The 14,796-nt window shown below is 42.6% G+C and overlaps 1 protein-coding gene across 1 annotated transcript; it reads left to right on the top strand.

Moving 5' to 3' along the window:
- Positions 1–12: 12 nt before the first annotated feature.
- On the top strand, positions 13–14,377 carry LOC114036101 (6-phosphofructo-2-kinase/fructose-2,6-bisphosphatase 3-like). Its single transcript, XM_027852498.1, has 4 exons — positions 13–26; positions 11,187–11,312; positions 12,752–12,848; positions 14,270–14,377. The coding sequence occupies exons 2-4, from the start codon at positions 11,228–11,230 to the stop codon at positions 14,343–14,345; spliced, it is 258 nt and encodes an 85-aa protein (XP_027708299.1). The 5' UTR covers positions 13–26; positions 11,187–11,227; the 3' UTR covers positions 14,346–14,377.
- The last annotated feature ends 419 nt before the right edge of the window (positions 14,378–14,796 follow it).

Genomic DNA, 14,796 nt, shown 5'->3' with positions numbered 1-14,796 from the left:
TTCGTTGCCAAGACGTAGGTACCGAGGTGCGGGAATTCTAGCCCCCCCGGGGATGGGAGGGACCTACGGCGCGGACGTGCGCCTCTCCTCTAGCCTTTGTGTCTTGGTTTGTTTAAACGTGAACCCTTTGGAAAGAGCTATTGTGTGACTGCGACCGGAGAAGCACGCTTTTGTGTTCGAGGCGGGCTGCTCGGGTGGTCCTGGGATCTGTTGCGGGTGGGGAGTTGGAGCGTGGAAGGAGGAGCCCCCAGGAGGAGGGGTTGGGGGGAGGGGTTCCCTTAGTTCTGGAGCTGCAGGTGGTCATGCTCCTTTCCGACTCCAGAGCCAGGGGTAGCTTTGGTCCTAGGTGCTTGGGGAGGATGGAGGAGACGTGCTCGGCTAGATGGAGTGCGGGAGCCTGCGGCAAAGCAGCAGGGGCTTCCTTCGTTGCATCCGGGCAGAGCTCTAACTGCCACGGCTGCTCCTCATCTCTCTGTGGGGGGCGACGGAGGGGGCGGAGAGGGTTGGCGCAACCTGACACCATCCGGGCTCACGTTGCTAGGCTGGAGCCCCGCGTCTCCGCTGCGCCTGGGTGTGTGTCGGTAGAGGGAGGGATGGAGGGGGGAAATTCCAGAGGGAGGAGGGAAGATAGCCGGGGGGCTTAGGGAGTGGGGGTTAAAGCTAGTTCCCCTCCACGTGCGCCTCCCGGGCGGGAAGGGGGGCGTAGCGGGCGTGCCCAGCCCGGCGGCTCATTCAGGAAAGCAGGGACGAGAGGAAAACCCGGAGAGCAGGATATCTCGGAAGAGCCCGATGCCGGCTCTGCCTCTGCCGGGGGTTGGTGGTCGGCTGCAGGGAAGCCGGAGCTGCGGTCCTTGCTCAGTCGGTGCCTCTTCTTCCTCGCAGTTTTCCGCGCTTCTGGGTCTGACTTAGACAGGCCCGTCTTTGAACTTGATTGTACCGCTGGGGCCCGAGCAAGGTCTCGTGACTTGCAGGACTCGGGCTCCCGTCCGCCTTTCCCCTCCTCCTCGGCTCAGCTGGTAGCTGATGGAAGGTGCATCACGCGAGCGCTCCGGGCCACTGGAGGAGCGGGGCCGCCGAGCAGCCTGCCGAGGGCGGGCCTGCGGGAACTGGGAGAGCTAGGAAAAAACCGAAATCCTGCACGAAGGGGCTAGGGGAGCGTGGCAGCTGCCTGGAGACCGGCCAGCATCGGAGTAGGGCTCTCTCCCTCCCCTCTCTCCTCTCTTTTAACCTTTATTCCAAAATGTACTTGCAATACCTTCTCCCCTCCGCAATACGCCCTTCCTTTCTGCAGTACTCCCTTTTCCTTTGCAATGTCCCTTCCACTTTATAATACCCTTATCCCCTTTCCCAGATTAGTTTGACCAGGTACATCTCTTAGAGTAAATGCAGAATGATTGACATCAGCCACTACGTATTTACTCATTAGGTCGCCGTCAGGACCTGCTCCTGAATTCTGCTGGAAGAGATTGGGCTTGAATCCACCAGACAAATAAAGCTGACTTTTATAGTCGTCTTTTTTTTCAATAAAGCAATACTTGGACGTCTTCCTCATCTGCACTGTAATTGTAAATGCTTTACAGTGACTTCTGTTCTTTTGGGGTCCAAGGCATTTCTGAGTTTGGGAGATTGGTTCCTGGGTTTCTTGGACTCCTGAGATAGTCATCTTTAAGATGTCCAGGCATATCTGCTTCTCTGTCAGCTCCTAGAGGAAAGATAGCACCTCGATAGTTGTAGATGGTATCTGATGCATTCAGGTCCTGCCGCCTTGTTTCATGTCTCCCACCTCCTAGCAATTCAGGTCTGTTTTGTTTTTAAGTGGGATTTAGTAATTGTGAAATCGGTCCGGTTCTTACTTCTTAGTATACAGTGCCTTGCACTTAATAACTGACTGACTGACTTGGAGATGGAAATTTGACCTTGGGGATTTCATTCCTTGGTAATCCATTCTAGTGGGGGGGGGGAGAAAAGAAGTCTGTTCCTTGAGAGCGCTAAAATGCAGTTCCTTGCATTTAATCTCCCCTTCGATTTCCAGCCTTCGTAGCTGCGAATAATTTGGTGGCTGCAAAAATTTGATTGCTACAGCAGTTGATGAGTCCTTTTGTTACCTGCTAGTTACCTGCCACTCCTAGGGAGTGGCATTATATTCTGTAGTCAGATAGATGATAGGGTTTGTATATCAAATTTCTTGGTCTTAGACTTAAGTGCCTGGTGTAATTGAATGTCTGTGGAAACTTACCAGTGCAATTTGGAATGCATTTTCTCGATTTGGAATAAAGCCAAATTCTAAAGCTCTGAGTCGGGAAAGGCAAATTTCGGGAATAAAATCTTATTAATTTTTTTTTCATTGACTCTATGGGGCATTTGAATAACCCAGTCTCGAAAGGTGGATATGTTAATGTTGGGGTTCATGGTAGGATTCTAAGGGTCCTTCAGTATTGACAGAATTACTCCTTGAATGTTTGACTTTTGGAGAGTGCGAGTCATCTTTTTTTATTTGGGTCACCATTACGCTTCCATGGTCCTGCACGTCTCACACGAAGAGAAATATCTTTTAAAGCTCAATTGCATTCTTAGGCATTCAAAGCACTGGGGAAGCGAGCGGGCAGTGCCGCTGAGGAGGGGCATTCTTGAAAGCAGATGGATTGCCTTCCTCTTTTCCTTTGAAATCTCTGGGGAGTGTGCAGCTCCATAAATTTGAACCTGGAATTATCTCTCGGAACCCTTTAATTTACGTATCTTTGCCTTTCACCTAACTTAATTTCTGATCCCAGACAAAATATCAAAAGAGCCTCATTTTGTCTCACAGAAAAGGAGAAATTACTGTCGTTGCAAGACGTCCTTCTTCCCCGTTTGGCTTTTATGATGCTTTACAACCTGGCTGCCACCCATCTCTATAGTTCAGCTAACCTGACCTTTTTCTCACAGGTGTCACTCCTACCTGTCTTGCCTGAACTCTTCCCCTCCCCCTCTAGACTGTCTTCCTTAGCCCCAACTAAAACCTCACCTAAAGGAAGCCTTCCCCCGTCCCTCTCAATTTCCAGCGGCTTCCTTCTGTTAATTATGTCCTATTTATCGAGTTTATAGCTTGCTTTGCATATAATTGTATGTTGTCTTCCGGTATAGATTGTAAGTTCCTTGAGAGCAGGGACTATCTTTTGCCTCTTTTCTGTACCCAGCACTTAGCACAGTGCTTGGCACCTTATAGGCACTTAATAAATGTTGATTAATTTTTTTTCTTTATCTCTAAATATTTATTGAATGTCTGAAGGACCAGGCATTATTGCCAGATTTTGAGTTTAGAGGGATGGCATAGTAAAAGACTGATCTCGGAGTTTATCGGAATTGGGAAGAGGGTTGGCAATGTCAGGGATGTGCATGAACGCTCAAGAAATGTGTGGGGAAAATTTACATAATAATAATAGCTCACAATTACATAGAATCATAGATTCTCAAAGTTGGCCAGCAACCAATGCTTCCAGAAACAGATAAAAGTTTAATTAGGAAATGTTTGGGGCAGCTAGGTGGAGAAGTGGATAGAGTGCCTGGAGTCAGGAAGACACATCTGATTTGAACTCAGATACTTCCTGGCTGGGTGACCCTGGGCAAGTCACTTAACCTTGTTTGCCTCAGTTTCCTCATCTGTCACATGAGCAGGAGAAAGGAAATGGCAAACCACTCCAGTATCTGCCAAGAAAACCCCAAATGAGACACAAAGAGTTGGACGTGACTGAACAAAAAAGGGAAATGTTTAACAAAAACACAATACGATGTTTTTTATTTTCTAAATCATTATGTTTCCCGAATTGAGTTTGACTCCACTGATCCAGGACATTCCAGCCATACCTGAGCAAGAATCCCCTCTACAACATTCCCGACAATTGTTACCCACAGAGCCAGAGTTGGAATGAACTTTATAAACTAGCATCTTAGCCCAACCTGTAACCTGAATAAGAACTCACTATGTCCACAATCTACATAACAGGAGGTCAACCCATCCTTTGATTGAAGACCGTGAGTGATAGAGGGAGTCCAATGGCTTCTTGTGTGGCTCTAATTGTTTTTTATTTAAAAAAAAAAAGTCCTCCTGTCTTGCTGACCGTGCAAGTATAGGGGCAACTCACAGGCCAATCCCATTCTGCTCTGTTTGCCACTTGGGCCAGTTTGCCCATTCGATCGCTCACCATATTAATATCAGACTTAGTGCTGACCTTAGCACAGTGCCTCAAACGTAGTAGGGTTGATTGAACCATTTGTGACTGAGGGCCTGACTGCTTTTGGAGTTAGCCTGTCATGAAAGGAAAGGATCTCATTTTTGTGAGGCTTGACTTCTCCCTGCTGGCTCTCAGATTGATGCTGCCTTATCTAGATGTTTACCCAGCATATATGTATTAGACATTTTAGAATTTGGCCAGGAATTGGAATCAGCTTCACTGGCCTATGGTTTGTAGAATATACTCTTAATTTTTTTTTTTTTTTAATCTGAACATCTTCCTGTGGTACCTTCTGTTGAGTATTTTTCAGAGATCTCTGACTGTAGTTCAGCAGTCACATCCACTGATTCTTTCAGGACCTAAAATGTTTCATTTGTAATGGATGACTAGAACTTGAAGGACAAATACCTTATCTTGGGTATCAACTCTATTAACTATTTTTGTTATGCTTGTTACAGTTCAAAGATCAGTTTCTTTGATGGAGGGAGGGGGAGGAGCCCACAACAAGGAGAATAAGGGTTGAATGGTTCTACCTTTTCTCCTTTATCGGTAATCATCTCATCTACTCTGAGCATCAGTATTCTCCCTTTTCTAATCTCCCCCTTTTTTTTTCTTCATAGGATAGGGATTAAGCCCTTATTTCACTGGTTTGAGAAGTCTTCTATCTATGGAAGTTGACAAGTCAACTTCCTTTGCTTAATTTAAGAGCCTTAGAGAATTGTTTGGAATCTTGAGAGATTAAGTAACTTGCCTAGACATTTACAAGGCAGCTAGGTGGCACAGTGGATAGAGTGCCAGGACTGAAGTCAGGAAGACTCATCTTCCTGAGTTCAAATCTGGCCTCAGACACTTAATTGAGCTATGTGACCCTGGGCAAATCACTTCACCCTGTCTGCTGCCTCGGTTTCCTCACCTGTAAAAATAACTGAAGAAGGAAATGGCAAGCCACTCCAGTATCTTTGCCAAGAAGAAACCCAAAGGGGTCATGAAAAGTCAGACACGACTGAAATCAACAATTAGGAATTTATAGCCAGTATGTATTGGGAATTGAACCTCATTCTTCATGGCTCCAAGCCCAGCTCAGTATCTACTATATCATGCTGCCTCCCTTTTTCTCTAGTATAACTTATCACACTGCCCATCCACTCATCATTAAAAAAAAAATATCCCTAGCTTTCCTCACCAGCCTCATCTTCTGAATGTTTTACTTCTGGTGCCCTTTATATGGGATGAGGTCTATATTCTATTACCTTCCACGTTAAAAAAAAAATCTCAGTTGGTTAGTGATATATCAGTCTCTTTAGAGACTTTAGAAAACTCCTTTTTCCTCCTCTTTTCCTCCCTTCTTTTGTGTCTTCAGAATTTCTTTGTTGAGAGCTTCCTTATCCCTCTTGGGATATCATCTTTGGAATGTGATCCTTTTTAACCTAACTCTGAACCTTTTGAAGTCTCTCCCCAAATCTAGGGCGAATGTTAGACTATTCTCAGCTTTTCTCTCCTCCATCACAAATTCCACAGTGGGGAGTGGTCACTAGCTTCCAAAGTTCTTGATGTTTCAACTCTGCAGTTTCTCCTAGGAGGTATCAATCAGATCCAGAAAAAATTACTTTTTTTTTTAAGGATGAAATTATCATGAAAGTAAATCAAGAGATTATCTTTTCTGTTTTGGCAGAAAGGACTCAGCAGACATCTAGGTGATTGAAATCCCTTGCTACCAGTATATGATCTCTCCGTGCCAGGCTTGTGGTCTGTTTCCTGAACACATCTATTTCTCCTTTTTGAGCATCTGTAGTGGTCACTGATGAAAATAGTCTTCTGTTTTTTGCCCCCCCCCCCCAGTTTTCACCTAAATGTATACCTGTATCCCCTCTTGACTGTAGATTTTTTTGCATGCATATATCTTTATAATATGCAATATTAATGTATTTCCATCTCCTCATGGCTTTCCTTTGCTTATTTCTTTTGAATAAGGGGCTATGGTCTAGTCATGAGTCTCCTCCCGCTGTCTCAGAGGCACCTGTAATTTAGAGTGGAATGTGTAGTGCACTGGGTTCAAGCCTTTAATTTTTTTTTTTTTTAGAGAAACAGATGTCTAGGCATAAGGATTTAGACGCGATATGATAGGTAACTGAATGAACTATATTTGGTAACTGCTATCTTTTATGAAGACCCATTCTAGCTCTAGTTCTGTTTTTTATGGACTGTTCATAGGATCACAGGACATAGGGATGAATAACAGTGTTGGTTGTGGAATCAGGAAGGCCTAGATTCAAATGCTGCCTTCATAGTTGTATGACTATAAGTCACTTAACTTCTGAGCCTCAGTTTCCTCATTTGTACAGTGGTTATAACTAATACTGATAATAGCATCCAGTAGGCGAAAAATGAGACTGGGTCTTTTGAGATTGGGTGTTCCCTTGTTATAAAGAAGCGGCAGCTAGCTGGTGTGTGTTAGGCACACACAGCAGCGGATAGTGTGTCAGGCCTGGAGTCAGGAAGAGTCATCTTCGATCTAAGTTCAGGTCTGGCCGCAGATACTAGCTATGTGACCCTGGACAAGTCACTTATTTGCCTCAGTTTCCTCATTTGTAAAACGAGCCAGAGAAGGAAATGACAAACCACTCCAGTACCTATGCCAAGAAAACCCCAGATGGGGTCACAGAGTTGGATATGACTGAAACTGGCTGAACAGCAACAAATATTATAAAGGAAATGGCCATTGAAACCATGTTAGAGTTCAAGAGGGCATTCCTAGCCTTTGACGGTGGTGTGGTGTCCTTAAGGACAGCTACCATAATAATGATAGAACTCTATTTTTAAAAATGCTACTTAAAGTTTTGAGAATGCCTTTATATGCCATTTTTTCCCCCTGTATATCATCATATCAGTCCTCTCAGGCAAACAAAGCAGTTATTTCCCCTATTTTACAGATGAGAAAATTGAGAAACAAGAGGAAAAGTGACTCTTGGTCCAAGGTTGCCTAACAGGTTTCAGTTTCCTTGACTGTAAAAATCAGCAGGTTGGACAGGATGACCCCAGAGGTTCCCTCCAAGGCTAGACTTGTGATCCTATGAATGGCTCATAAAGAATAGAGCTGGGGCTAAAATGGAAGCCCAAGCCTTCTGACTCTCTGCTACACCATAATTTGTTCCCTTACAAAATGTCCCCCGCTGCTGCTCTTAAGAGACTGAATTCTGGGGTTGGATGGCCCATTCATCGGTTTGATCCAGGGTGTTTCTATGCTTACGGATTTGATACGATGAATCTGGATGCCCATCAGTAACCTTTCTTCCATCACCTGTTTTATTCCTGCTCTGCTGTTTTTGCCGGGTGTTTCCTGCATTCCATTCTGATGAAGGCCTAGGCAGGAGACTTATCTGTTTTCCATAGACTGCTGAGGGGGTGATTACATAGCAGCAAGGTTAAGGCAGGTAGGTTTTCACTTTAGCTTTCATTTTTGCCACTCCCTAGCTTTGAACTGTTTCTCTTGGTTACTGTCATCATGGTAGGATTAAGCAATAGAAAAGAGGGTAATTTTAAATTCCATTAAACAATCACTGAGTGATCCACTGCCTTTCCTGCTTGCCTTGGCATAGGGGCCCCATGTGAACCCTGTTTTTTTGAGGGTAGCATCTCATAGAGCCATTTACCTGGAAGGAAAGTGGTTTAGTCTATTAGACTAAATGGTCACCAGGCCTTAATTCTCTGTGGGAGAAGGAAGAAGAGTTGGGGGGGGAGAGAAAGATAATAACACAGAGGAGGGATGATTACATTTGTTGTTTGTCACAACCTGTCATCAGTTCTGAGGTCACAGGAAATTGAAGGCTCCCTAAGGAGGAAAAGGGGAGTGGAGGATGGTCAAAAGGGATGCCTCAGATAGGTCCATCTGTTAAAGAATGATGAAAGAAGAGAAACTGAGGCAAGGGGGAATTTTTGAGAACCCAGTTTAAATGTACAGTAGGAGAATGATTTTGTGCATATGATCAGGAAATAGGAAAAGGGAGAATAAGACAGAAACATCCGAAAGTTTCCCCTGTTCTCCTAGGAGTCAGATCAGGGCAGGGGGTTCCTAAACTTTTTTTGTGTCATAAATGCTTTTGGTAGTGGACAAAGCCTAATGTCCAAACATCAAATGTATAAAACATGTCCAAAAACATTTAAATGTATAAATGTATTCTCACAACACATTATGCTGTATACATACATTATATATGATTGGTTTCCTTTGTAACAGACACATTTTATGCATTTAGATATATATGATACATACATACACTTGTGTATGTGTGGTTTCCTTTGTCATCTTGTGAATTTTATGCATTTAAATGTTTTTGGACATGTTTTATACATTTAATATTTTATGCATTTGGACATTTAAGTGTTTCTAAATGCATAAAATAAAATGCAGAGAATTACAAAAGAAACCAATTATATGTGTGTTTACATATCAGAATATTAAAACAACACCATAAACCCCAGGTTAGGAATTCCCCTGGTCTAGGGAGTGAAGCAGAGAGGTAGTGACAGATGCTGCTGTCTCAAATGTTTGGCAAACTATTTAGACTCTTCCCATACAGAAGAAACCAAATTTACAAGATCATACATAAGGTCATAGATTTAGAGATGGGCAAGACCTCAGAGAGATCATTTAGTAACTAGATTTTAATCTAACCACTGCTTCCTCCAGTTTTACAAGATGAGGGAACTAAAGCATGGAAAACATGTATTTGTGGTCATGGAAAATTGCCTTTAGCGTTGGCACTGATAAGGGGATGGGGGTTTGTTTGGGTTTGAAGTTCAGTATTCTTTCCTTCTCCTGGAAGGTGAAGTTTTCCCTTTCAGAGTATCTGATTCCAGAGATTTATTTTTGAGATTAGTGAATAGTAGTAGAAAGTCTGCATCTCCACTTTGATCCTTCTGCCCTGGCCTCTGCTCTTAGGTCAGGGAGAGAGAATTCTCACAGGTGTGCACATGTGTATCTCTGTGCATGTCTTTGAATGCTGGTTGATCTTCTCAGAGGATTCTTATTGCCTGGTGGCCATATCTAGTAAGGGAGCGTAAAGCCTTGCTTTTGTGTCTGGAATCTCGGCCTGGGACGTAGTACAACAGATGTGGCCATAGACCTCACCAAGTCACCTGATGCCAGTTCTCTGGTTAAGCAGTGGCCAAAACATAATAATGAGTACCTGACATTTATGTGATACTTTAAGGCTTACAAAGCGTTTTGAATACTTTATTTCATTTGATCATCACAATAAAATAACCCTTAGAGCAGAGGTGCTTTTAACCATTTTTGCATCATGAACCCCTTTAGTAGTGTAGCAAAACCTGTGGTCCCATTTTCTGAATAATGGTTTTAAATGCATAAAATAAAATGCACATAGCATTAACAAAGAAAATAAATTATTTTGGAATAGTTATTCTTTGCCTATTTTTTCAGGTGGGGAAACTGAGGCTCAGAAAGGTTGAGTGACTTAACCATAGTCTTACCACTAGTAAATGACAGGGGTGGGACTTAAACACAGTGCTAAGTCTAGCATACCATCTTTCCCAACAGAGATACTTCTTAATCTGCTCTTTCTTTCTCCAATGACCTAGCTCCTGTGCTGGCCCATTTGGTTAGTCCTTTGACCTCTCAAAGAACTAGGAAGCAAGTCTGAGAATAGCTAAGTGGGTGTTTGAAACACTTGATCTCAGCCTATTAAAACACAGGACAAGCACTGCCATGTTTGGATGGAGTTAGGATGCCCAGCTTAAATGAAAGGTTGCTCCTTTCCTTGGCCCCCGGAAGCAAGGTGCCTGGTAGGCTGTTTGTATATCTATTCTGACACTTAGACACCTCAGAACTGCATATTAAAGTCTTTGTCTAAATACGTGTCCATTTGGATGAGTAGTAAAATGTGATAGTAAAGATCTTGTAGCGACCTGTGCATCTTGGCAGCTGCCTCTTTTAACATGAGACTCTCGCTGGCCAGTCAACTCATTTGAGGACCAGGACTGTCTTGCCTTGGTTTGGGATTTTTCTGACTGCTTGTCTCTGTTTCCATTGAGAAATAGCTCATGAACATAAGGGACATGTGGAGAATCAGCCAGATGACAGACTAAGGAAATTTGGTGCTATAGATTTGAAGATCAGTCCCTTGTGTGCGTCTTTCTAAGTAATTACAGCTGTCATTTATGTAAAACTTTTTATTCTCGGCATAAATGATTTCATTTTGATAGACTTGTGGAAGTGTGTAGAAGGCCTTGGAAGATATTTCCTGCTTTGGATTGGTGGGATTCAGGTACCTGAGTTGAAGCCAAGAGCAAGCTGTTGTACATCCCCCTTTCCCTGGAATCAGTGACTCTGGCTGGGATTTTGCCTGACATGTAGTGGACTTGGATGGAGTATTTGCCATCCCTTGACTTATCATTCATTAAGCAGGTGCTGGCTTGAATCAACACTGGATCAAGTAGAAGGAGTAGTAGGGGAGGGCCTGAGAGCAGTAGAGATGGAAAAATTAGGTGTCTGCATATCTCCTGACCAAAGTCAGTCAATAAACATTTATTAAGCACCTGTTACATGCCAGGCACTGTGGAAAGCTCAGGAGACTAAAAGAAAAAAAAATACAATCCTTTTTTCACAGAGTTCATAGTCTAATGGGGGAGACAATGTATGAACAGTTATGTACAAATATGCTGTATAAAGGTTAAATTCAAAATAATTGAGGGAAGAAATCAGGATTAATAAATAAGTTAAAACTAAATAAATTTCAGTGACTTTGCAAACTTGCAGCTTTCCCATTTTCTAGGTGTTCTTTTCTGTTGGGGAAACAACTGGGAGCATAGAGCTGGGGCATTCAAGTATGGCAGAGTAAATATAAATTATATCTGGAAGGGTCTTTGAGTTAAGCTGTGTACCTGTGTAGATCTCGGTGGTCGCCGTTTTGATACTGAGACCCAGGTGTGGATTTATGGTCTTCTTCCTTATTCCAGCCTGTGGACCGCAGCTGACCAATTCCCCTACTGTGATTGTCATGGTCGGACTCCCAGCAAGGGGAAAGACTTATATGTCCAAGAAGTTGACACGCTACCTCAATTGGATTGGTGTCCCCACAAAAGGTAAGACTGGGTTCTTATGCTGGTATGGTTTAACTTGGGGGGAGGGATCTAGCTGTTGCTTGAAGGCTTTATTGCTGAGTAGAGGCAGCTGTGGGGGAGTTGATAGAATTCAGAAAGGCCTAGGTCTTTTATCCCACTTCGGATACTTACAAGTTATGTGACCATGGGCAAATCACTTAATTTTCTGAAGTTTTCTCTTCTCTATAAAATGGGCATCATGACGCCTGTATTATCTACCTCCCAGGCATAAATGAGGATATGGAAATGTAATTTCTACAGGCATTTATTACCTAATTTGTGCAAAGTTCTGGAGAGGCCCTGCCCTCAAAGAACTTCCATTCTTCTTGGGGGATTCAACCTTTATACAGATAAATAAGTGCACAGTATATTCAAAGTAATTTAAAGTAGGAGAGTATGCTCATAACTAGAGGTGAGGAATGGGAAATAATCAGGCTTATATAGTAGGGTGGGACTGGACTGTGTTTATCTTAGAGAAACCTGTTCTGCAACATAAAGTTTTAGAATTCACTAGAACATTAAGAGATTCAGTGCATCTCCCAGGGTCACATAGCCATTGTATGTCAGAGATGGGACTAGAACGTACATCTCCAGTTTCTTAGGCTGCTCCACATCCATTATTTCCAGATTTTCTCTGGACATTTACTAGCTGTGTGATCCTGGGAAAGTCACTTAACCTCTGCCTCAGTTTCACTCATCTGTAAAATGGATTAATAATGACTATTATTACTCCCTCCTATGGCTGTTATGAGGATCTCTGAGACTCTACCTCTATATGTGGGGTCATGGTTGTATGGCCACAGCCTTGTCAGTTTCACATCCTTGAATATGGGAAGTCCCATTGATGGTGGTACTGGATAATCAGTCAACAAATATTCTCAGTTAGATTCTGTGGTAGGGGCTAGAGTATATAGACAGAAGAATGAAACAGACCCTGCCCTCAAGGTGCTTATATCCTGTTAGGAGGGACAATCTGTACATATATAGGAAGTTACAAAATAAATATAAGCTAATTTTGGGGGGAGGATAAGGTACTAGCAGCTGGGGGGATTAGGAAAGGCTTCATGTGACCCTTATGTTGGGTTTTGACAGAAAATGGAGATTGTAAAAGATAAGAAATTCTAAGATAAGGAGAATACATTCCAGGCATGGTGGGCAGTCAATGTGAAGGCATATCTACCAAGCCTTATCACCCTTATGTACAGTCAGGGCTGACTAGATGCAATGGTTGAGGGAGTCTTGGAATCCATCTTTTCACAGGAATGGATGGAGATTTGGGGGGAACCTGTATGTTTCAATTCAGTGTCTTCACACATTATCTAAGTAAGAGCTTTTGGTAGAAGTGGTACCCTATCTCCTTTGTATGTGTTGGAACCTTTCTACTTTCTCTGATGGTGTTGTCACTTTACCTTCTGTTACAGTTTTCAACGTTGGGGAGTACCGCCGGGAAGTGGTAAAGGAGTTCAGTTCTTATAGCTTCTTTCATCCTGACAATGAAGAGGCCATGAAAGTTCGGAAGTAAGTTGGAAAGTTAAATGTATTTTGCCTCCCTTCCTCCACTTGAACCATTTTCTATATCTGGGTTTCTTCTCCCTTAGGGCATCTCCTTCAACCATCCTCCTGGGTCTTATTTTTATCATCCTGTTTGTTTAAGGGGATGGAGAGAATGTGGAATGCAGAGGCTCTTTTGGCCTGAAGTTTAAAGGGGAGAAGCAGGGACCACAAAACAAAGATACTCCCTTTGTATGTAACTTGTGGTGGTCGTGGTGATGTTCTTCAAATCATGCAGCCTCTCTGATTCCCAACTTCTAGTACCTGTCATCCTCTGTTAATGAACCTTAGATAACTGATGGGTAGAAATGAATAACTTACATTCCATTCATGTTTTATATTTGGAAAAATGTGTGTATTTTCATTTGCAGGGGATTAAAAAAAAAACCACAGAGGTGATTCTCAAAACCTGGGTTGGGATTTGTATAAGAAAAAAGTTTTGCATGAGTCTTTCCTTTTCTTATCTAGGGAAAGGTCAAAAATGGCTGTTCTGGTTCATGACAATCACTAATAACATAGTGACCAAAAGAAAGACATGTTAGCTAGGCTCCTTCAGTTGATTCAGACTCTTTTAGATCTTCTTCTCAAATTAGTTTTATCTCCCTTTTTGTTAGGGTAGACAGTCCTAGAATAAGTGCTATTCAATAAAGCATTTTGGTCTTGGGGACTTTAGAAATATATCTGTGAGTTTATTCTGAGCCAGTTCTGTTTCTGCTTATATCACTTTGCATCAGTCACCTGTCTTCCTAGGCTTTTCTGTAGTCATCATATTCGTAGCTTCTTATGCCCCAGTAATATTCCATTGCATTCGTGTACCATACTTTCTATAACTATTGCCCATTCACTGGGCATAGCTAGGCAGCTAGGTGGTGCAGTGGGTAGAGCGCTGGACTTGGAGTCAAGAAGACCAGCATCAAATCTAGCCTCAGACATTTACTAGCTGTGTGATCCTGGGAAAGTCACTTAACCTCTGTCTCAGTTTCCTCATCTGTAAAATGGATTAATAATGACTATTATTACTCCCTCCTATGGCTGTTATGAGGATCAAATGAGATGATATTTGTAGAGTGCTTTATACATCTTAAAGCAATATGTAAATAATAGCTATGTTTTGTTTTCAGTCCTTTTCTACCAGAGAAAGTGTTGCTACAAATATTTGTTGTATATGAGGCCTCTCTGCCTTTGACCTCCTTAGAGATCTCTGGATCAAAAATAGGGGCATTTTAGTAGTTTTCTTAGATATTGTCTTGGAAAACTTTTTATTTTAAACCTTTATTTTAATGTGGAAAATCTAAAGTCCTAGGAATAGAGGCAAGGAGGAGATGCTCAGGAATACCTGGGCAAGACTGTCTTCTGATGCTTGTCTTCTGTGTTCTTGTGTGTTGCAGACAATGTGCATTAGCTGCCTTGAGGGATGTCCAGTTGTATCTGAAAGAAGAAGGTGGTCAGATTGCAGTAAGTTAAGATAGCAGTTGTCCTTCTGTCTCTGATCCCACGCTTGGATGGTGTTTCCTCACAGGCTCGAGTCCCAGACAAGTGTTGTGTTTTTTTTTCCCCCCATTACCAGAAATTTTCCTAAGGCTAAAGCAGTTTGCTCCATCTTTACCTTTTGGAGGAGTGGATGGAAAGAACTGTGCAGTGTCTCAGGAAGAGTTAGCAGGGAAGTGGTAGCATATTGCTTGTGGATGGTCAGCAAGACCATAGGTGTTCATATACAGAGAATGACAGCTCCAGTGGATAGAGTGCTGGGCCTGCAGTGAAGAAAATCTGAGTTCAAATGTGGCTTCACACACTAGCTGTGTGACCTTGGGCAAGTTACTTAATTTCTGTTTGCCTTAATTGCTTAACTGTAAAATGAGGGTAATAATAGCACCTACTTCCCATAGTAATTGTAAAGATCAAATGAGATAATATT

This window comes from Vombatus ursinus, unplaced genomic scaffold, assembly GCF_900497805.2.
Source record: "Vombatus ursinus unplaced genomic scaffold, bare-nosed wombat genome assembly UNPS02009723.1, whole genome shotgun sequence".
Classification (NCBI taxonomy): Eukaryota; Metazoa; Chordata; class Mammalia; order Diprotodontia; family Vombatidae; genus Vombatus; species Vombatus ursinus.
Note: the sequence above shows the minus strand (reverse complement) of the source record. Positions and strands in the feature narration are given on the sequence as shown.

What these genes read in the sequence shown, in the direction of transcription:
- LOC114036101 (XM_027852498.1), top strand. Translation starts at nt 11,228, where the DNA reads ATGGTCGGACTCCCAGCAAGGGGAAAGACTTATATGTCCAAGAAGTTG. An exon ending in GATTGGTGTCCCCACAAAAG is followed by an intron (nt 11,313 to 12,751) that starts GTAAGACTGGGT and finishes CTTCTGTTACAG; the next exon opens with TTTTCAACGTTGGGGAGTAC. An exon ending in GAGGCCATGAAAGTTCGGAA is followed by an intron (nt 12,849 to 14,269) that starts GTAAGTTGGAAA and finishes TGTGTGTTGCAG; the next exon opens with ACAATGTGCATTAGCTGCCT.